Here is a 23489-nt window from a genome sequence, read left to right on the forward strand (position 1 = left end):
TTTCGAAATTTGTCCCTGTAGTTTTTTTATGAAAGTCTTTTTTTATAATTTTGAACTTGAAATTTATGATGGCTTTATTATTTTTTGTAATTGAAATAGGCTGGCATTTTACTGGGGCGTTAATGGTGTTAAACTAAAAGCGTTTCATTTTTCTGCCTTTTAAATATTAATGGGTTGAATCTTCATTATGAAAGTGGCCATAAAGCATCTTTATGGCCCACAAAAAAAAAATAAACCTAACACTGAGTTGAGAGTCTGCATGCAGTCTTTGCTCTCATCTAACTTAATAATGACACAACCAACGTTTTTTTTTTTTCAATTATAAACCCACCACACCAAGTGTGGTAAGTTTTTATGGCACAAAGGCTTAACGCTATTGACAATGGCCAAAGAGCATGGGGAGTATATAAAGCAAATGCAAGCAAAGTGCCAAACACAGTAAAAGACAAATATTTTGAAACTCAGCATCAAATTGAGTACGGATAACGACGGATAAAGTTATTAGAAAACAAAAAACACTAAACAATCAAAAAAAAGAAAAACAATTAAACAAATAATAATGAAGTGAAAAAAAACACAAAAATATAAAAAAAAATATTGAAAAAATTTACAAAACTCAAAAAAGAGAAAACATTAAAATTTCATCAAAAACGGCTGTGTTTTGTGGTGCTTAATTTTCAAAATGAAACTGAAATATCAATCCTTGGTGGTAAGATTTGGCCTATCTTCTTTTGATCGTGTGGAAGAAAGACAGCATCCTCAGTGTCTAGAGACTGGATTACTGATTACATGACCACCACCCAAAGCAACTATTAAATTTACATAATCACTTTATTATGCTTATGCTGGCCATCATGGTCTTAAGTTTTCCGCTTTATCTTAAGCCTGACGTTTGATATAAAAGTGCAATCCTCGCCCGAGTCCAAATAAAATACCAAGAAAAAACAACAACAACGACTATAGTGGTTCCACTTGTTTTACCACATTTAAAATGTACTAGTCTATGGCCAAGACCCGAAGTGCCCAAGTGAAAGACTAAAAGAAAAAAGAAAATAAAATTCCTACTGATGTCCATGCTTTGCTTTTTTGTGTGCCGGAAGTTTTTCTTCTCTCTCTCTCTCCCTCTCTCAACTGTATAACTGGCCAAATAAGTTTTTTTTTTTGGTTAAACAAATTGGTCTAAAAAAAACCAAAAATGTAACGAAGCATCTCTTTTAGCTAAAAAAAGTTTCCAAACAGACATAACAAAGCATCTTTATGGTGAGAAAGAAAAAAAGGAATGAAAAACTGGTCGAAAAAAACTATACGGGGATATTGAGTCTGTGGGTGCAGTGAACCAACAGCTGTGTGCCGGCTTTTTACAAATGTTAGGGTGTTGCAAGACGAATGATGAGTATTAATGCTTTAAACATGATTTAAAAGTATTGTTAAGAATTTAATGATTCAGTAAGTTCAAACATTTTATAAGCTGGGTCTACATAACGCTTACATATTTTTATACCCTACACCTACACCACTGTTGTAGAGGGTGTTGTAACTTTGTGCATTTTTTTGCAACGTTAAGAAGGAAAAGAGCTAGACTCGTTGTTAAGTATACCGATCGGCCTAGAAACACTTATGTTATGTCCATCTGATCTTATGTATGTCCGATATGGCCATTTAAGGCTGTAGCAGCCTAATATTGGTCTGATCTTTACAAAATTGAGCATGAGATGTTTTATTTGACATGTAAAAAATTTCATCAAATTGATTCAGATTAACATATAGCTCCCATATAGGAATTTCTTTTCTTTTTTGGAGGCCTCCGTAGCACGGAGGTTAGCATGTCCGCCTATGAGGCTGAACGCCTGGGTTCGAATCCTGTAAAAAAAACTTTTCAGCGGCGGTTTTCCCTTCGTAATGCTGGCGACATTTGTGAGGTAATACGGATTCGGCTATAAAAAGGGGACCTCCTTTTGAGCTTAAACTTGAATGGGTTAGCACTCATTGATATGTGGGAAGTTTGGGTTGGAATCCTGTCAAAAAAAAACTTTTTAGCAGCGGTTTTCCCTTCGTAATGCTGGCGACATTTGTGAGGTATTACGGATTCGGCTATAAAAAGGGGACCTCCTTTTGAGCTTAAACTTGAATGGGAGAGCACTCATTATGGGAAGTTTGCCCCTATTCCCCAATGCAATGTTCATGGGCAAATTTGTATTTGCTTATATCTTTAAGCCGATATACGTTTTAAGGACTGCAATAGCTGTAGAGACCACCGTGGCGCAGAGGTTATCCACCTATGACGTAGAACGCCTGGGTTCAAATCCCTGCGTGAATATCAGAAAAATGTTCATCAGTGGTTATCCCCTTACTAATGCTGGCTACATTTGTGAGGTGTATTGCTATGTTAAAATTTCACTCCCAAGTAGTGTCGCTTGCGGCACGTCGTTCAGGCTTGACATGAAAGGAGGCCCCATATAATTTAGCTAAAAACTTGAGTTCTTTAGTGGAATGTCCATGGCAAAGTATTGGGTTGCCTAAAAAGTAATTGCGGATTTTTTATAAGAAAGTAAATGCATTTTTAATAAAACTTAGAATGAACTTTAATCAAATATATAATTGCCATTTTGTTCGATAACCTTTTGCCATCTTCCTGGCAAATTTAGTATTCTTCTGGCCTTTATCTGCAAAAAACTGAACCAAGTGCGATTTTATAGCCTCATCATTGCCGAAAGTTTTACCATTTAAGGAGTTCTGCAAAGATCGAAATAAATGGTAGTCTGATGGTGCAAGATCAGGGCTATATGGTGGACGCATCAAAAGTTCCCAGCCAAGCTCACTCAGTTTTTGGTGAGTGACCAAAGATGTGTGCGGTCTAGCGTTGTCCTGGTGGAATATGACACCTTTACGATTGACCAATTCTGGTCGCTTCTCCTTGATGGCTGTATTCAATTTGTCCAATTGTTGACAGTAAACATCCGAATTAATCGTTTGGTTCCTTGGAAGCAGCTCAAAATATACCACACCCTTCCAATCCCACCAAACAGACAGCATAACCTTCTTTTGGTGGATATCAGCCTTTGAAGTGGTTTGAGCTGGTTCACCATGCTTGAACCATGATCGTTTTCGACTAACGTTGTTGTAAACAATCCATTTTTCATCTCCAGTTATGATTCGTTTTAAAAACGGATCGAATTCATTGCGTTTAAGGTGCATATCACAAGCGTTGATTCGGTTTGTTAAATGAATTTCTTTCAATACATGTGGTAGCCATATTAAAATTGACGCCAAACAAACAAATGTAAACAAAATTTCGCGCACTTTTTTTCTAAAGCAAGCTAAAAGTAACAGCTGATAACTGACAGAAGAAAGAATGCAATTACAGAGTCACAAGCCTTTGAAAAATTTGTCAACGCCGACTATATTACCGACAATTACTTTTTGGGCAACCCAATATAACGAGGTATTTCGCTTCCTTCCTTCCTTCCTTCCGAGTGATCCCAATTAGAAATGGCAGTCTCTTATTTTCACACATCTTATATTTTCCTAACTAGTAATTAGTGATTAACTATACAACGGCTTTAAATTTGTTGATCCTTCTTTAGGTAGAACCTGGATGTCATATCGCTTGCCACACCTTCGGATTCTCATTAAAAACGCCTACCAGCTCAACTTCATATTTTTTATTCAATATTTTGAGTATCCCCTTGCACTCTTCCCGTCCGTACCACTCTTAAATGATATGCGTTGTATGGCTACCTTTGTGTTTCCGAGCACACTAATCGTTCAGTTTTTCAGCTCTCATTTGACTATTTCCTTAGAGTTAATCGGCTTGTTATGCGCTCTAATAACTAAAAAGTAACCTCGTGCTACTTACAAAACCTTAATTGTTTTCCATACCACTCCCCTAAGTTGGTTCATGTCTGGTATCGTGTCCCCACCTAAGTAACGGTGTCTTTTGGCCGCCATAGCCGGGCAATGATATTGAAATGCTCCAACGTCTCATAATCTTCCCCGTATGCTATCACTTGCTGCACCGATTTTACATATGAGCTTGTAGTCCTATGTGTCCCGTTATGACACCAAAAGCTATACTGACTTCCTTCTTACTTCTTTTCAGTAATAGCCTCGTCCTCTCACGATCCGCATCACCCCATAAGATTTTCGCCGTCTTACCGACCGTTTCGCTCAATGTAGACCCCAGGCCCACTCTGTCTCCTAGCTTTGATCCATCCATTTAACATGATCTTCCAGACGGCAATATTAGGGTTCCGTCAGTCCAAGACTATGCCGCTGGCAGCAGTGCCTCGCAGTCGATCTCAAGTATCGTCTCTGGTATTCGATCGGAAACCTCTTCCCTTCCTTCGAGGTGTCCTATCGTCGCCTCGATTGTACCGCGATGGTATGAGCTGCTCCCATCTTCAATCCATTCTCCCATCGCCTTAAGTCTCATAGTCGCAGTGGTTGCCTCACATTTAATATGTATGTCTATGGGTCGGTCCTCGTCGCTCCGCCTATGCCAAGACAACATGTTATCTGAACTTGTTGTATGGTCATTATGGTCCTACAGAGGGCTAGTATTCATGAATCATATACACGTTTGTCGCCCACTCCCTTAAATCGGACTGCGTCGACCCAAATGGCTTTGGTGTAACCAAGTTTATCGAGGGCAGTTATCTGGCCTTCACTGCCAAATCGTCTGCCCTTTCATTTCCCCTTACTTCGTTATGGCCCGGCACCCAAACGATGAGGATTGTGCCATCCTCAGAGAAGACGTTAATCTCCTTCTTACATTGCAAGACTGTTCGTGACCTTACTGTCCTGGTTTTTATTGCCCTTAAGGCCATTTTACTGTAAAGATCCCACTCGACGTCCTCGCGTTAGTACCACACCACCTCACACATTCAGTGATCGCCCGGATCTCTGTCTGCAGGACCGTTTTATGGTCAGGCAGTCTTAAACAGATCTCAGTCCCCGGGTTTCTCAATGTAGACCCCCAGACCCACTCTGTCTCCTAGCTTTGATCCATCCGCGTAACATGATCTTCCAGACGGCAATACTTGGGTTCCGTCTGTCCAAGACTGTGCCGCAGGCAGCAGTGCCTCACACTCGACCTCAAGTGTTGTCTCATCTATCCAATCAGAAACCTCTTCCCTTTCTTCCAGGTGTCCTATCGTCGCCTCGATTATACCGCGATGGTGTGAACTGCTCCCATCTTCAATCTAATTTCTCCCATTGCTTTAAGTCTCATAGTCGCAGTGGCTGCCTCACATTTAATATGTATGTGTATTTGTTAGGTACTATGCCATGTAAAACTTCTCTCCAAAGAGGTGTCGCACTGCGGCACGCCGTTCGGACTCGGCTGTAAAAAGGAGGCCCCTTATCATTGAGCTTAAACTTGAATCGGACAGCACTAATTGATTGGAATGTTCATGGGCAAAATTTGCATTTGCATTTGTGTATGGGTCGGTCCTCATCGCTCCGCCTATGCCAAGACAACATGTTATCTGAACTTGTTGTATGGTCCTTATGGTCCTATAGAGGGCTAGTATCCATGAATCATATACACAAAAGACTCAAGAACCATTTTAACTATACCTTAGCTAACCAGATTTTGTACTGGAAGACCCTTGTCATTCAATATGTAATACCTTGTTCTTTAGTACGATGACAATGTATACCGATCTTGTTATGTCTGTCCATCTGTCTGTTTGATCAGCTTTCCGAATATGGAAGCCACGTTAGCTCCTGTATGAATAAAGCTATCGTCCCAAACTTTATATTTTAATGATGTGGGTCGATATGAAATATAAAAGAGTCAAATTGACCCATAGCAATTATCACACAAAAGTTCTGGTTGTGCCTTCAATGAAATTTAAATCTTTGATATGAAGGTGTGGACATACATGAAAGGAGCCTAGAACCAGATCTCCAATTATATATATATTCCCATCACACTTTTTGCCGCCATAACTGCTATGAAAAAGAAAATTTGAATATCAAATCATTTAGACGTAATTAGCAATGATAAGCCTTTCCCATCATTTACAGCACAATTTCAACCACTTTTTAATTGATTTTTCAAAAATCCTGTTTAACTTTTTTTTAAATGTTATGTTGAATCAGTGCAACAATTCGTCATTTATTAGGCTTTAACGCCAGCGATCATTGCGCCCATTCATTTTATAAGTTTTATAATACAAACAAAAGACTTAAGACACATACTTGTATTAACAACATTGAGTTCAACTACTCATTGGTGTATCTTATGAACATTTTAATTATTTGGCATAATTAAACACAATTTATAGAAACCATGAACTTGTCTAACCATTTTTTACAGCCAATTAAGCGAAACGGAAATGTGTCTAAATCTAAATTAAAGTGATAGCCACAATAGCTGGGGGCCTAATGGGTAGGTTAATACCCGAAGTAATTGTAATTAGAGTGTATAGGTTTGCCATAAAGGATGGATCGCCATTAAAAATAGAAAATGCTATAAATGATCATAAAAATTTGAAATTTCGTGGGAGAGTTTTAGTTAAGAAAGTAGATTTCATTAAAAATATTTCCACTATTGTTGCAAACAAAAATTTTAGAAAATGAAGTTTTTGTTATTAATGAAGTAGTAACTCCAAAATTAAAGGAATTGGATATGAAACAAAAACTTGTAATAGAAAAAATCAAATGGATTATGAAAGAGGTGAACAAAATAGAAGACAAATGTATTGGCGTCTATTTTAGGTACCACATTGGCCTGCATCAAGAGAACAAGAAAACTAAAACCCATATTGAACCTCTAAATGTGTTTGATTGGAACTATAGTCACCTTGTACTCTTGATATATGCCATAAGTATTTTTTTTTAATTTCTTTAAATATTTATTGCTGATTGCTGTGCGTAATCTGTAACTCTTTTATTGATTTAATTTCTGGTCTAGATCTAGAAATTATTTCACGTATAAACCTGTTTTGTTGTTTTGTCTGCAGATTGTTTGTCTTAAAGTGCTGCGGCTGGAAAAGAACAACAAACACTTAATGCTTGGCGATTCAGATTTTTCAAAGCAAGTAGGTGTCTTAAGTCTTTTGTATGTGATATCATTGCCATGGGAAAATTAATCGTTTTGAAGCTAGTTTTTGTTTTCTATTTAGATTGAAATTTGTTTGAGGTAATTAAATGTCAACTGCATTCGGATTAAATTAAATGGGAATAGAAGCTTGAAGAATATGTAGACAAATGCAAAAGAAAGAAATTTAAAACAAACTTGCCATAAATTTAACTTATTACACAAAAGAACAAAGTTCATTGTTCTCGAAAATAAATGAAACAAGTTGATTATGATAAAAGAGGTAGAGTAGAAGACATTTGTAAAGGCATTTCTTAAGTTTGCATTGCGATTCAAACTTAAAAGAGATGCCCTTTTTTGGTGAATCCAGGATCTCTTATTTCTTTGTTTTAAGTTTCTTACTTTTGTTTACTCGTGAATATTTGTATACCCAACAATGTGGAAAATTTTGGGCAAGGATTTAGGTGTGAAGCCTTTCAAACTGCAGCTGGTGCAAGAATTGAAGCCGAACGACCTACCACAACGCAGATTTTTTGGTGTATGGGCTCTTGGAAAGTTGGCCGAAGATCCACTTTTTTATCAAAAAAAATTATGTTCAGCGTCGAAGCTAATTTTTGACTCAAATAAGCAGAATTGTCGATCTTGGAGTGAAGATCAGCCAAAAGCATTGCAAGAGCTACCAATGATCCAGAAAAAGTCACAGTTTGGTGCGGTTTATGGGCTGGTGGCATCATTGGGCCGTACTCCTTCAAAGACGAATCGTAACTAACTGTGAATGGGTAGCGCTATCTTGAGATGCGAGAGCTTGACTTGCATGACATGTGGTTTCAACAAGACGGTGCCACATGTCACACAGCACGCGTAACAATGGACTTATTGAGAGGCGAGTGCGGTGAATACTTTATTTCACGTTCGGGACCGGTCAAATGCCCGCCTTGATCGTGAGACTTAACGACTTTAGAACATTTTTGTGTGACTATGTTAAAGCTCATGTCTATACAGACAAGCCCGCTTCAATTGACGCATTGGAAGACAACATTGAAGCATTTATTCGGGAGATACCTGGCGAAATGTTAGAGAGAGAGAGAGAGTATGGCAAAATTGGACTAAGCGGATGGACTATTTCAGAGGCAGTCAGGGTCAACATTTGCATAAGATAATCTTCAAACATTAATTTATATGTACCGTACTATCGGCTAAAATGAAGATTACATGAATTTTTCTGAATTTTATGTGTTTGTATATCCTCCACCATAAGATGGGGAGTATACTAATTTCGTCATTCCGTTTGTAACACCTCGAAATATGTGTCTAAGACCCTTGATCGTCATGACATTTAAAGTCGATCTGGCCATATCCATCCGTCTGTCCGTCCGTCCGTCTGTCTGTCGAAAGCACGCCAACATTCGAAGTTTCGTAAAGTTAGACGCTTGAAATTTTGCACAAATATATTTTACTAATGTAGGTCAGTAAGGATAGTAAATAGGCCGAATCGGTCCATGTTTCGATATAGCTGCCATATAAACCGATCTTGGGTCTTGACTTCTTGAACATCAAGAAGGCGCAATTCTTATCTGATTTGGCTGAAATTTTGCATGAAATATTTTGTTATGTCCTCCAATAACTGTGCTAAGTATGGTTCAAATCGGTTCATAACCTGATATAGCTGCCATATAAACCGATCTTGGGTCTTGACTTCTTGAGCCACTAGAGGTTGCATTTCTTATCCGATTTAGATGGAATTTTGCATGAAGTGTTTTGTAATGACTTCCAATAACTGTCCTAAGTATGGTTTAAATCGGTCTATAACCTGATATATATACCGATCTCGGGTCTTGACTTCTTGAGCCACTAGAGGGCGCAATTTTCATACGATATGTCTGAAATTTTGCATGAGGCGTTCTGTTATGACTTTCAACAAATGAGCTTAGTGTGGTCCGAATCGGTACATAACCTGGAATCGACTTCTGAGGCCTCTAGAGGGCGCACTTCTCATCCGATTTGGCTGAAATTTTGCATGAGGTATTCTGTTATGACTTTACAAATGTGGTTAGTGTGGTCCGAATTGGTACATAACCTGTTATAGCTGCCATATAAACCGAACTGGACTCTTGACTTCTGAGGCCTCTAGAGGGCGCACTTCTCATTCGATTTGGCTGAAATTTGGCATGAAGTGTGTTGTTATGACTTCCAATAACTGCGCTAAGTATGGTTTAAATCGGTATATTAGCTGATATAGCTGGCACATAAACCGATCTTAGATCTTGACTTCTTGAGCCACTAGAGAGCGCAATTCTCATCCGATTTGGCTGAAATGTTGTACATCGGCTTCTCCCATGACTTTCACCATACGAGTCAGATATGGTCTTTGTCAATCTACAGCTTCATACAGCTCCCATATGCCTCTTGAGCCCCTACAAGTCGCAATTCTTATTCGAATGAACTGAAATATTACCCAATGACTTCTAAAGGGTGATTTTTTTGAGGTTAGGATTTTCATGCATTAGTATTTGACAGATCACGTGGGATTTCAGACATGGTGTCAAAGAGAAAGATGCTCAGTATTCTTTGACATTTCATCATGAATAGACTTACTAACGAGCAACGCTTGCAAATCATTGAATTTTATTACCAAAATCAGTGTTCGGTTCGAAATGTGTTCAAATTTTGACAAATTTTGTTCAGCGATGAGGCTCATTTCTGGTTGAATGGATACGTAAATAAGCAAAATTGCCGCATTTGGAGTGAAGAGCAACCAGAAGCCGTTCAAGAACTGCCCATGCATCCCGAAAAATGCACTGTTTGGTGTGGTTTGTACGCTGGTGGAATCATTGGACCGTATTTTTTCAAAGATGCTGTTGGACGCAACGTTACGGTGAATGAACACATTTCGAACCGAACACTGATTTTGGTAATAAAATTCAATGATTTGCAAGCGTTGCTCGTTAGTAAGTCTATTCATGATGAAATGTCAAAGCATACTGAGCATCTTTCTCTTTGACACCATGTCTGAAATCCCACGTGATCTGTCAAATACTAATGCATGAAAATCCTAACCTCAAAAAATCTCCCTTTACTATGGTCTTCAACATTCAATTCACTTATGATGCGAATCGGACTATAACATGATATATCTCCAATAGCATAACAATTTTTACCTATTATTCTTTGTTTGCCTAAAAAGAGATACCGCACACAGAACTCGACAAATGCGATCCATTGTGGAGGGTATATAAGATTCGGCTCGCCCAAACTTAGCACGTTCTTACTTTTTTTTTTTTTGAAACAGTTTTCTATAGCTCTTAAAAATCACGCTTTGGCCTAGATCGGACCATATTCCGATATAGTTGCCAATTTAGGGTGATAAGCCCATAACAGCCAAATTTGATAGCCGATTTCGCGGAAATTAAGAACAGTGATTCATACAAGTTATTCCACCCGATGATGGTTCAGATCGGGTCATATTTACATATAACTGACATATAAACCGGTCTGCCGATGTAGGGTCTGAAGCCCATAAATGCCGTATTTGCTACTCTATGTGCTGAAATTTAAACCAGTGACTTGTTTTACGCCTTCCGAACCGAATACGTTCCAAAACGTATCCAATTGGGGGTCTTAAGCCAATAAATGCCGCATTTATTATCCAATTTTGCTGACATTTCAAGCATTGAGTTATATGAAGACTTTTGACATCTGTCCTGAATATGGTAAAGATCGGGCCATATTTACATATTGCTGCCAATTAAACCGGTCTGCCGATTTAGGGTCTTCAGCTAGTAAATGCCTTATTTATTACCCGATGGTGCTTAAATTTGAAACTGTGAGTTGCATTAAGACTACTGACAGCCAACTTTAATATGGTTCAGATAGACTATTGGGTTGCCCAAAAAGTAATTGCGGATTTTTCATATAGTCGGCGTTGACAAATTTTTTCACAGCTTGTGACTCTGTAATTGCGTTCTTTCTTCTGTCAGTTATCAGCTGTTACTTTTAGCTTGCTTTAGAAAAAAAGTGTAAAAAAAGTATATTCGATTAAAGTTCATTCTTATTAAAAATGCATTTACTTTCTTTTAAAAAATCCGCAATTACTTTTTGGGCAACTCATTATATTTAGACATAGCTGCCATTTAGTCCGATGTGCTGATTTAGGGACTTTGAACCATAACAGCAGCATTTACTACCCAATTTCGATGAAATTTTAAATAGTAAATTATAAAGTATCTGATCGGACTATATTTAAACAAAGCTACTACATAAATCTATCTTCAAATTTAGGGCTTTAATCCCATATAAAGCGCATTCATTGCCTCATTTCGATTATTGTATAAGGCTTCTCGGTGTCTGAATCTAATATGACGCAGATCAGCCCTTATGTGGATACAACAATGACTATAGTATTGCAGTTATAATGAAAGAGGATGGTAAATATATCCATGGTGGTGGGTATCCAATGTTGGGCACGGCCGAACTTAACCCGTTTTTAATACTTATTTTTTTTTAAATACTACTCGTAGGAAGCTAAAACCTATGTTAATTAAATGCAAATTTGTTAAAAAAAATATTTGCACACTAGTCGATGTTGCCACTGTAGTTACAAATCATGCGAATTACTAAGACAATTGTGACAGTTTTATGCAAATCACCTATAAATTCTCAGCAAATTATCTTACAGACAAAAACAAAATTTTGCCTTTTTGTTTTTGTCTGTAAGATATCATAGGTAAGATAAAAGACAAAGCAAAAAAATAATACCATCTGTGTGAGTCTGTGTCAAAGAACTAGTTAAACTGCAATGGCAATGCAATTTTTCACCAACAGCAGGGAAACTCTTAAATAAACTGTCCATTTCCCCTTCACAAGTTAAACCACAATTGGCCATTCAAGCGTTTAAACTCCACATCAGCATAATTAAAACAGTTGGGAGTTTCCTTGATCTGTGGGTTTTGTAGTCCAACTTCTTTTTTATTTATTTTTTTTTTATGTTTTGCAAAATCTCATACCACCACATAGTGCCCATGTTTTGTTACCGTAGCAAGTAAAAGTGAAAAAAAAAAATTATTTAAGTCTTAATTAAATTACATTAAATAGCTTGATTACACTTGACGTTTGAGGGATGACCTTAAACTCTTTTGTTCACATTAAATTATTTAAGCGGCTTCATTTGAATGTTGATAGCCATAATGCTACTGAAATTTTATATGATTTTTGGTTGATAACATACAACGACTATGTTGATGATGGCCATTGACCTACCCTTGCAATGAGATGTGTGTGTGTGTGTGTGAATATGATTTAGGTTGGATGTTCGTTTCTTAAGTCTTTTGTTTTGCTTCTTGTCTTCTTATCTTATCCGATGACAATGCTTATAGCTTTTTTGGGGCAGTTACATTTGATGTGATAATTAATTATTCGGATAATTAATTAGCCGGGGGGATATTTTAGCCGCTGTCAGAGTTTCAATATAAATGCTCTTCAATTATGGTGAGCATAAATTATGAACCTGGTCAACTACTAGGCTGGCATCATGAGTTTTGGTTAACAATTTGGTTGTGCAATTTTCATTAATTTTTTTAAACGAGAGTGCGCTACAGTAATGGCGATGCCATAAAATTATTAACCATACTCTATTGTCAGCAATTATTTGGCAATTTTTAATAACTGTTTATGGTGTAATTATTGAAAACACAAAATTGGAACACTGTTTTATGTTTGAAGGCAGGAAACTGAAGTTGGAGAAGTCAAACAAATTGACTGCCAACATATTTTCTTCATTTTTTAGAAAAACTATATTGAAAGTAGTTTTTGTTGACCTTAGCATATATATCTGCTAAGGTCAACAAGCCTACTTCCAACTGCATTTTAAAGCTTTTAGATTAATTTGCTTGTTTAAATTCCTTCCTTATATTTCTTGAAAATCTTTCTATTTCTTTAAATTATACTAAACTTATGTTCAATATAATTATGCGGAGTAGTCGGGCGGGCGGGCGGGCAGTGGGCGATTTTAGAGAGAAGAGTCTCAGTGAGGAGTCAGGTTGCACTGGCTATTAACTAAAAACTGAGTGTCAATGATACGCGAGATGACAAGGCGAGTCATTGGCGCCTTCAAATAACAAATGGCCAACATCAGCGTCTGTTCCCAGGTTAGGGGCGGATGAAGGCGAAAGTCGGATCTTGGAGCAAGCGGCTCGCCACAACGAGGGATACATGCGGTTGGGGCGATGGGCCAGTAACCCGCCCCCGGAAAACCATGAGAAACAAAGGAATAGTAAAACGGACAAGGACAAGGCAGATATTACTGCCTTACAGGAAGTGCGATGGACTGGGAATGGCGTCACTACAACACCGAACATTGACGAACTATACTATAGCTTCCACAATGAATTTGGCTGTGGATTTGTGGTTAGTCGGAGACTGAAACACCTTGTCCCCAGCTTTACTCCGGTGGATGAGAGGCTAGCCACAATCCGCATAAAAGCCAAATTCTTCAACATCAGCCTTATTTGTGCCCATGCCCCGGCGGAAGAAAACGAAGAGCAGACTATGGATATATTCTACGAGCGCCTAGAGAAAGAATATGACCGCTGCCCCGCCCATTATATTAAAATCGTTCTTGGAGATTTGAATGCGAAGATAGGGAAGGAAGACATTTTTGGTCCAACTGTCGGAAAGTTTAGCCTCCACGTGCAGTAATGGGTTGAGGCTAATAGATTTCGCCGCGGCAAAAAACATGGTAGTTAGTAGCACCAGATTTCAACATAAAAATATTCACAAAGCCACATGGCTGTCCATCGATCAAAACACGAGGAACGAAATTGATCACGTTGTGATAGGTGGAAGGTATTCATCCAGCGTGTTAGATGGAGCGAATATAGATTCGGATCATTACATGAAGCAAAGTTGCAGCAAAGGTTCGCAACCGTTTGAACATGGCGAGGAAAGTACGATCTGACACTGCACGGAAGCTCGACAATGAAAAGCCGCAAATACAACAGATGGCAGCGGCATACTCTACTCGACTGACCCAAGTGATTGATGAAAGCACTCCTTGTTCCGATGTATAATGGAGCAGTGGCAAACCATAGCCCACTCCATGGAAAATAACGCGAAATCCGTACTTGGGTACCGAAAGCCTCCCCCAAAATATCCATGGTGCGACCAAGAGTGTCGAGATGCTACTGAAGCCAAGACTGCGGCATATAGAACAACCCTGCAATCAGTAGCAACGTGCCAGATGAAAGAGAGGTATCGGAAGAAAAGGAGGAGAAACGAGAAAGACGTGAGTTTGAGCGAATTGAGATTTACAGGAGTTCGAATGAAGTCCGAAAATTCTACCAAAGAATTAAACATCAAACCGATGGCTTTGGTGCAGGCACATCCTCCTGCAGAGACAAAGAAGAAAAACTGGTAACTGACACAGACACATGCTGAGGATATGGAAATAACATTTTACCCAAATGCTAGTGTCCAACGTCGGCGGCGAAGAGGATACCGCAGAACCAATCCCTGATGATGACGTAGAATATTTACCTTCTAGTCAGAATGAAGTCCAAGTAGCAGTGAACCGACTGAAGAACAACAAGGCAGCAGGACCCGACGGGCTACCCGCTGAACTATTTAAGACCGGGGGCGGCATGCTGAAAAGGCGTATGTATCAGCTTATCTGCACAATCTGGCTAGAAAAACGCATTCCCGATGATTCGAACCTCAGCATACTATGTCCCGTACACAAGAAAGGAGACAAGACGGAATGTGCCAACTACAGAGGAATAAGTCTCCTCCCCATCGCATACAAGAAACTCTCGAGCGTACTGTGTGAAAGATCAAAACCAAAACTCAATGAGATAATTGGGTCCTAATAATGCGGCTTTAGACCTGGTAAAACCACCCTAGACCAGATATTCTGACTGCACCAAATCCTGGAAAATACCCGAGAAGGACAAATCAACACCTACCATCTCTTTGTTGACTTCAAAGCCGCTTTCGATACTCCATTACGTTCAAAGGTATTTCAAGCCATGTCTGAGTTTGGTATCCCTGCAAAATTAATAAGACTCTGCAGGATGACACTTGCTGATACGCGTTCCTCAGTAAAAATATGGAAAGAATCTCTCCGAACCATTTAATACCAAACGAGGATTCAGACAAGGAGACCGCTTATCGTGTGATCTCTTTAATATCCTGCTGGAGAAGATTATACGAGATGCAGATGTCAAGAGATATGGCACACTACTCACAAAAGAACCGGAAGTAGTAACTGCAGCCTTTGAAAGAATTGAAAGAGAGTCAGTCAAAATGGGTCTGGCATTAATTGGAAATAAGACGAAATGGATGGTTTCAACTCCCCAAACGCCTTGTACAACCGAGCAGATTAAACAAATGGAGAATGTTGGGAACCACAACTTTAAGATAGTCAGCAAATTTATCTACCTCGGCTCCGCCGTAAACGAAACTAATGGCACCAGTTTGGAGGTAAAGCGAGGAATAATACTTGCAAACAGTAGCATCTGTTTGCAAGTATTATTCCTCGCTTTAATTAATTGGATTAATTAAGAAGTTTAGAAACAAGGTCACCTCTCGACAGACGAAGATTACACTATACAAGACATTGTTACTACCCGTCTTGTTATATGGTTCTGAGACATGGGTACTTGTGAAAGCAGATGAGGCAGTGCTTGGAGTATTTGAGAGAAAGATTCTTCGTAAAATATATGAAGCAGTTTGCATTAATGGAGAGTATATGCGACGTATGAACCACGTATGACGACGAACGCATAGTTAAACGTATCAAAATAGAACAGCTGCATTGACTAGGTCATGTTGTCAGAATGGATGAAGAACTTCCAGCAAGGAAGTTTTTTGAACGTAAACACGGTGGTACACGCAAACCGGGAGGACCAAAGCCCGTTGAAAAGATCAAGTGGTGGGAGACACCCCGAAATTGGGTGTCAGAGATTTGAGAATGAGCGCAGAAGATCGAGTAAACCGGGAATAACAAAAGCCCGTTGGAAAGATCAAGTGGTGGGAGACACCTCGAAACTTGGTGTCATAGATTTTAAAATGAGCGCAGAAGATCGAGGCGCTTGGAATGCTATTCTCTGTAGCCAAATAAAGTAAATTGGCTACTGAGGCTATCAGCTGAAATCATTCTTTTTATTCTTCAATTTTCTAATTATACTCAACTTAAACCGGATGCATTTGACATCTTATTGCCTGTAACAAATTTCAATCAAATTTAAATATCTAAAACAAAAACTAGCTAACAAATCGTTTAATTTTCCCATGACAATGATATCACATACAAAAGACTTAAGACACCTACTTGCATTTAGAAAATGATTTAACATTACATTTGCTATCTGTTTTTGTTATTCTTTCCCAGACGTAGCACCTTTAGACTCACTCTCAATGATCAGCAGACGAAAAAAAACCAAACTGGTTTATACGTGAAATAATTTCTTAATCTAGACCAGAAATTAAATCAATAAAAGTGTTGCAGATTACGCACAGCAATCAGCAATAAATATTTAAAGAAATTCACAAAAAGTAGATCAAATAAAACTCAACGCATATTTCAAGAGTACAAGGTGGCCATGTTTACAATTGAACAGAAATTGAAGTTCATTTAAAACCCTAAATCACGAATGTGGTACAGGGTTTAACAACTCATAGAATTGGATGATACACAGAGGACATATATAAAGACTAAAGTTAATTGATTAACATAGACTCACTGATCTAGCCATGTGACTCGGTCTGTCTGTCTATCCATATTAACCAATTAACGCCTGAGCCTCGATTCCCTTATCTGATTTTGAATGAAATAGCTTATATTCATTATTTAGAGCATTTTTATTGACGTTATAATTTCTGTTTTTTGGCAAAAATTAAAAAAAAAAATTAACAAAAAAAAATTTTAAAAAAGAAATTAAAAAAAATTATAAAAAAATTAAAAAAAAAATTGGAAAAAAGATTTTAAAAAATTTTTCAAATAAAAATTAATAAAATCCTTTTTATTGTCTATACTACTATGATTTAACAACAACACAAAAGTCATTTACCTAATATTATCCAAATTTTATTCGGATACCTTTTCCTAACTCCAGCTAAAAGACAGCTCTAGACAGCTCGTTTCTTGGGTACTCATTCGGCGTTAATGGGTTAAAATGTCCAATTCCAAGGGTTTAAATCACTAGTGGTACAGGGTATTATTCAAATGCAAATTTGGATACTTCTCTCATATCAATGAATGCAGTCCGATTAAAGTTTTAGCTTAATGATAAGGGGCCTCCTTTTTATGGCGAGTCCGAACGACGTGCCGCATAGCGACACCTCTTTGAGAGAAGTTTTTACATGGCATAGTACCTCACAAATGCCGCCAGCATAAGGAGGGGATAACCACCGCCGAAATCTGTTTTTTTACGTTATCATAAGAAAAACACGCACATGCTAACCTCTGCGCTATGATGGTCCTCAAACGGGCGGTTGGATTTTAAAACATGATTTTTGAGTTTTTTTTTTAATAACTTTTTTAAATGTTTAGAAATTATACCAAAACATTTTACCATCACCAAAATACTGATGATGAAACTACAACTGCCTGAAAAAACAAACTCAACAATTCACTTTTATTTATTATGGCTATGAGTTGCTACTGTTACGCGTGACAATCGTCGATAACATCTTCCAAACAAATGACCAATAAATAAGTCGCACCAATATAATGAACATGAAAGGAGTTTTCGTTGTTTGCAAACGTTTGGCAACAAGTTTTGTTATTAGCTTTTGCTTTGCTGCATTTATTTTTCTCCAGATGTGTTTCATTTTTTCATTTTGTAAAAACCACATATATACCTAATTGGGGGAAAATAGAGTTGGCATGCACACTTATGTGGCTTAGCAAATTTTTTGGTTTTCGCATTTTCATATTTAACAAAAAAAAAAAAAAAAAAAAAATAACACATTTGTTGTATTTTTGGTTTTAGTTTCATTTGATATTTATTTACATTTTTTTTTTGTTTTGCTAAAATAGATTGCGTCATTATGAGCCATATGCACCCCAAATTTGACAAGCATGTTAAAATAATTGCTTGCATTTTGATTATAATAGCATGGAAAAAGAGAAAAACCACATTAGGTGCAACGAAATAAACAAAAGACTTAAGACACGAACATGGCTTATACTTAAACAAAGAATATTTAATGTTTGTTGCTTAAGTCTTTTGTTTTTACCATAGTTTTTTTTTAACAGATAACATATTTTGTCTCCAAACTGCAAAACTATTTATCATTCATTTCCTTATTGAAATCATATCTATTAGTTAGTTTGTCAAAAGTAAAAGTTTCTTTGTAAACATAGAAAAATGGCCAGCACCTTGTTTTTTTAGGGGATAAACGAAACATCTGATCATTGGCATGTTAACCACACAAAATGTCGTTGTGGTGCTGCATCAACAAAAATTGCTAAACTAACCGCATAAATCAGCAATTGGTCATGTTTGTAACAACCATATGCAAACTTACCACCACAAAAATATTCGTTTCCTGTTTTACTACACATTGCTAATCAATTACAAGAAATCGTGCCACGGGGACACTGGGATTATCTAACAAGGGAAATTTTTTTTGTTTCGTTTTCCATCAAGATGTCAAAGAGTTGACATAGTAAACCAGATTTCGGCACAGATTTTGCTAGGGAGTTCAATAATGACTTTGCCCAAAACATTCTCAATTGGCTGGCTGGCCACCCTGATATTGGGTTTCATGCAGCAAGTCCATATATAAACCTTACTCTCATTTCTTTTTTTGGATCTTGGCTATAACCACTTGACTACAATTAAGTGCAGCGTATAAATAAAACCAAAGAAGACTTGCGTTGGATGCCAGCAGCGGCACCACCACAAGATAAAGAAAAACTTGGCCATACAATGAAGAAAAACTTTAAAAACATTGAAAATCGAAAGTTTACGTTCAATGCAAGGCAAAGCAATGTTATATGAGTTTTTCTGCAGAGGCAATGGCTATAACTTGTTAGTGGATACAATTGGTTGGTTGCATTGGTCACTGCTTTGGGCTGGGAATGCAACAATAATTTTTGGTGCTGCCATTTCGATTCCGTTTTCGTTTATTTAGAAGTCATACAGTTTTTAAAACGATTTTTTTTATATATTTTTTTGCTATTTTTAGTGTGGTCTACTAGTTCTACTTTTAACGGACTATGGCTATGCCTCGACAAAATCAGCCAATACCAAAGATGCAACAGCAGCAGCTGCTACAGTTAGCAAAGCAATCGACAAGCTGTCATATCCCAAAAAGGTCAGCACATTAAAGAAACGTCCCCCCAAATCATCATTGAAGAAGGTGGCTGATATAACAGACAAGTTTAAAGATTTGCCTGCCGAGGACTTGGCCTTTATCAAAGAATTAGACAAACAGTTTAGACAACATGGTGGCAAGGTGAAAATCAAGGTGGAAAATGATAATGCAACTTTAAATACAAAGAACAGCAAGAGAACAATTGATGGAGAATTGGGGTGAGTTAAAATGAAATCTTAAAGATGGGTAATCAGAGTGGATTTAAGGAATGTTTGGTTGGTCTCTTCAGTTAACGACAATTAATAGAATAACACCCAAAAATAAAAGTGTTTTGGAAAAATTTAAGCTCGAGTTCGGGTTTCATTGGCATATAGTAACGAATAAAAATAATTAAAAAATCTTTCCTTCTTTAAAGCTGAAAAAATAAATGCCCAAAAATTCTTCAAATTGACGATTATAGCTACCAGGTATCCTAGAAGTTTAAGCAACATGAGGCTCAGATGAAAGTTCGATTTCATATTTTACAAATATATTTCATCTGAGTGTGTCTTTTGACGAAAAAATCAATCCCTGAGGCCGAAGAGTAGGATTTCGCTTGTTTCTATTTCGACTATGCTGTTTCTTATAACCTTCATACTATCCTTATCCTTATCCTTATCCCTTTCCTTATCCTTATCCCTATCTCTATCCTTATCCTTATCCTTATCCTTATCCTTATCCTTATACTTATCCTTATCCTTATCCTTATCCTTATCCTTATCCTTATCCTTATCCTTATCCTTATCCTTATCCTTATCCTTATCCTTATCCTTATCCTTATCCTTATCCTTATCCTTATCCTTATCCTTATCCTTATCCTTATCCTTATCCTTATCCTTATCCTTATCCTTATCCTTATCCTTATCCTTATCCTTATCCTTATCCTTATCCTTATCCTTATCCTTATCCTTATCCTTATCCTTATCCTTATCCTTATCCTTATCCTTATCCTTATCCTTATCCTTATCCTTATCCTTATCCTTATCCTTATCCTTATCCTTATCCTTATCCTTATCCTTATCCTTATCCTTATCCTTATCCTTATCCTTATCCTTAATTCCTTTCCTTATCCTTAATTCCTTTCCTTATCCTTATCCCTATCTTTATCCTTATCCTTATTCTTATCCTCATCCTTATCCTTATCCTTAATTGCTTTCCTTATCCTTATCCCTATCTCTATCCTTATCCTTATCCTTTTCCTTATCCTTATCCTTATCCTTATCCTTATCCTTATCCTTATCCTTATCCTTATCCTTATCCTTATCCTTATCCTTATCCTTATCCTTATCCTTATCCTTATCCTTATCCTTATCCTTATCCTTATCCTTATCCTTATCCTTATCCTTATCCTTATCCTTATCCTTAATTCCTTTCCTTATCCTTAATTCCTTTCCTTATCCTTATCCCTATCTTTATCCTTATCCTCATCCTTATCCTTATCCTTAATTCCTTTCCTTATCCTTATCCCTATCTCTATCCTTATCCTTATCCTTATCCTTATCCTTATCCTTATCCTTATCCTTATCCTTATCCTTATCCTTATCCTTAACCTTATCCTTATCCTTATCCTTATCCTTATCCTTATCCTTATCCTTATCCTTATCCTTATCCTTATCCTTATCCTTATCCTTATCATTATCTTTATCCTTTTCCTTATCCTTATCTCTACTTTTTTCCAATACTTATTTGTTACTTGCCCTATCATTATCCCTCCTTATTCCATCCTTATCATAATTTGCTATAGAAATGAAATATTGTCAAAATTTCTTATAGAAATGAAAATTTGATCAAACTTCCTAGTGAAAAAAAATTGACTAAATTTTCATGTTTAACAAACTTTCCAACAAAAATTAAAATTTTACTTAATTTTCTATGAATAGGAAATTTTGAACAGGCATGCCATACCCACCTATGACTGTGGGGTATCCTGCAATATTTAACCTTCTCTCCTTGGCAGTGTCGCTTACGACACACTATTCGGTTTCGGCATAAAAAAGAAGCATAGAAATAAACTAAACAAAATTTTCCATAAAAGTTAAATTTTGTCAAAAAATTAATAAAAAGTGGACAAAACAGCTTAGACAGAAGTTTAGAGTGCACCAACTTTATCAGCATCATGACCTCTTTACTTTCCTTGACATCACAATCTTATTGTCTTTAAAGTTTTTATTAAAATTTTTGTTATCTTTTTCAGTTACGGCTACTCTCATAATGGTTATGATTATAGTCCACCAAAATACTCCTTCTATCCTTACTCTCAAAATGACATACCCAGCAATGCGCCGAAATACTATCTACCAAAAACGGAAGTATCTGTGGAGCCTTCCTACTCATATGAGCTCAAACCAGAAACATATATAACACATAATGGTGGTCATGGTGGTGGTATTGGTGCACAAGCTGATCTGCCACACCCCGAATTAAATTCACCACACCAACATCATCAGCAGCACCAACAAGTCGAACCACAACAACAACAATATGAGGAACCAGTTATAGTGTTACGCATACCTGGTCCAGCCAAATATGCTTCCCATTTGCAAATGTTGCTGCAACAATATTTGGAAATTAGAGCTACCCAATATTTGCGTATCCTAGAAGAGGCCGAACATCGTAATCATCACCAACATTTGGAGCAACAGCAGCAGCATCAACAGCCAGAATTGCAGCAAATAGAATATGGTCATGCAGGGTCTGTAGAACAAGTGGAACAACAACAACACCAAGTGCAGCCTGAGAGTCCTGCCATAGAACAACATCATTATTCACAACAACAACAATATGAGCCACAGCCACAATATGAGCAACAACCCCAATATCCTGACATTGATGATGTCTATCAGCATTATAAACATCGGCATCCCTCACATCCTGAACAGGCCCAACAACCAGAACAGCCAGAGCAGTCATATTATGCTCCCGATCACCAGGTAGCAGAGCAACCACAACAACATTATGCTGTTCCAGAAGCACCACAACAACATCAACAACAAACACCACAGTTCTATTATACCCACCAGCAAGAATATGCTCAACCCGAAGGACCTCCCGCCAATACCTATCAACATGTATTTCTGATCTCAATGGCAGTTCCAGCTCACACGGGCTACGAAGCTACACACGCCCAAACACCTCAACAAGACAACCAAGACACCTATGTGCATGAACCCTCAGCGACGGGAGGAGTTGAGGAACACAACTCCCTGCCTATTAGTGAAAATAATCCCCGAGCTTCACATACCAAAGTCATATTTTCTCAAAATGCAGAACATGCAGGTGCTGACTACTCGAATGGTTATCCATTGCCCTCCATTAAGCCCAACGAAAGACGTCCTCCTCATTCGATACCCAATTATCATCAGGATTATCAAGAGCAAATATACTCGCATCAAGCAGTGCAGCAAGAGCCCCAGGAATCAGCCAAATATTATCAACAGCATGAGGCCGCTGCACCGGGTAAACATCAGCAAGTGATGGCTGCAACCCAAAAACCCTTCAACTACCATGCTCACGCCATTAAAAGCCGAGCTCGTGGACGAATTTCCCATAAGCGAAGAGCCACTGACACAACTGTCCCTAATAACGATGAGGGCTTACAAAAGATCAATGACTATGTCAGGGATAAATTGGGTGCTCAAACAGGAACGACTTCAGAATTCAAAACCACACGAGTGATAAATCCCTAAGGGAGTAGAAAAAGAAGGCAGTATGAGAAAAGAGCTCTAATGCTCACATGGTCTCAGCTATTGCAAAACAAAAAAATATGGTACTGATTTTTGTTTATAACTCATTAATTATTAAATCAATTGTTATATGTATGTATAAATAATTGGCTAAGCATTCATTTTCATATCATTCTTATAGATCAAACTCATTTTGTTATCTCCATTTGTTAGAACTTTAGATTTTTTTCATCCACAAAATTCACGCAACACAAAACCAATCGTATTACAAATGTGCAATATTTAGTTAATAAGAATTTTTTATAATATTTTTTTTTGTTTTTATACCTTAATAAAAAAAACTACCAAATATAATAAAGATGATGTTTCAGTAAGCTAGGGAAACTCGAATTTTCCTAAATTTTAGA

The 23489-nt window shown here is 37.5% G+C and overlaps 1 protein-coding gene across 1 annotated transcript; it reads left to right on the top strand.

Moving 5' to 3' along the window:
• Positions 1–458: 458 nt before the first annotated feature.
• LOC106087850 (putative mediator of RNA polymerase II transcription subunit 26) lies at positions 459–23321 on the top strand. The gene is made up of 3 exons (XM_013253038.2): positions 459–709; positions 19232–19578; positions 21594–23321. The coding sequence occupies exons 1-3, from the start codon at positions 683–685 to the stop codon at positions 23083–23085; spliced, it is 1866 nt and encodes a 621-aa protein (XP_013108492.2). The 5' UTR covers positions 459–682; the 3' UTR covers positions 23086–23321.
• The last annotated feature ends 168 nt before the right edge of the window (positions 23322–23489 follow it).

Source organism: Stomoxys calcitrans, chromosome 4 (assembly GCF_963082655.1).
Source record: "Stomoxys calcitrans chromosome 4, idStoCalc2.1, whole genome shotgun sequence".
NCBI lineage: Eukaryota > Metazoa > Arthropoda > Insecta > Diptera > Muscidae > Stomoxys > Stomoxys calcitrans.

Coding starts and splice junctions, on each gene's coding strand:
- LOC106087850 (XM_013253038.2), top strand. CDS start 683: ATGAAACTGAAATATCAATCCTTGGTG. Junction 710..19,231: donor TGAAATATCAATCCTTGGTG/GTAAGATTTGGC, acceptor TGCTATTTTTAG/TGTGGTCTACTAGTTCTACT. Junction 19,579..21,593: donor ACAATTGATGGAGAATTGGG/GTGAGTTAAAAT, acceptor TATCTTTTTCAG/TTACGGCTACTCTCATAATG.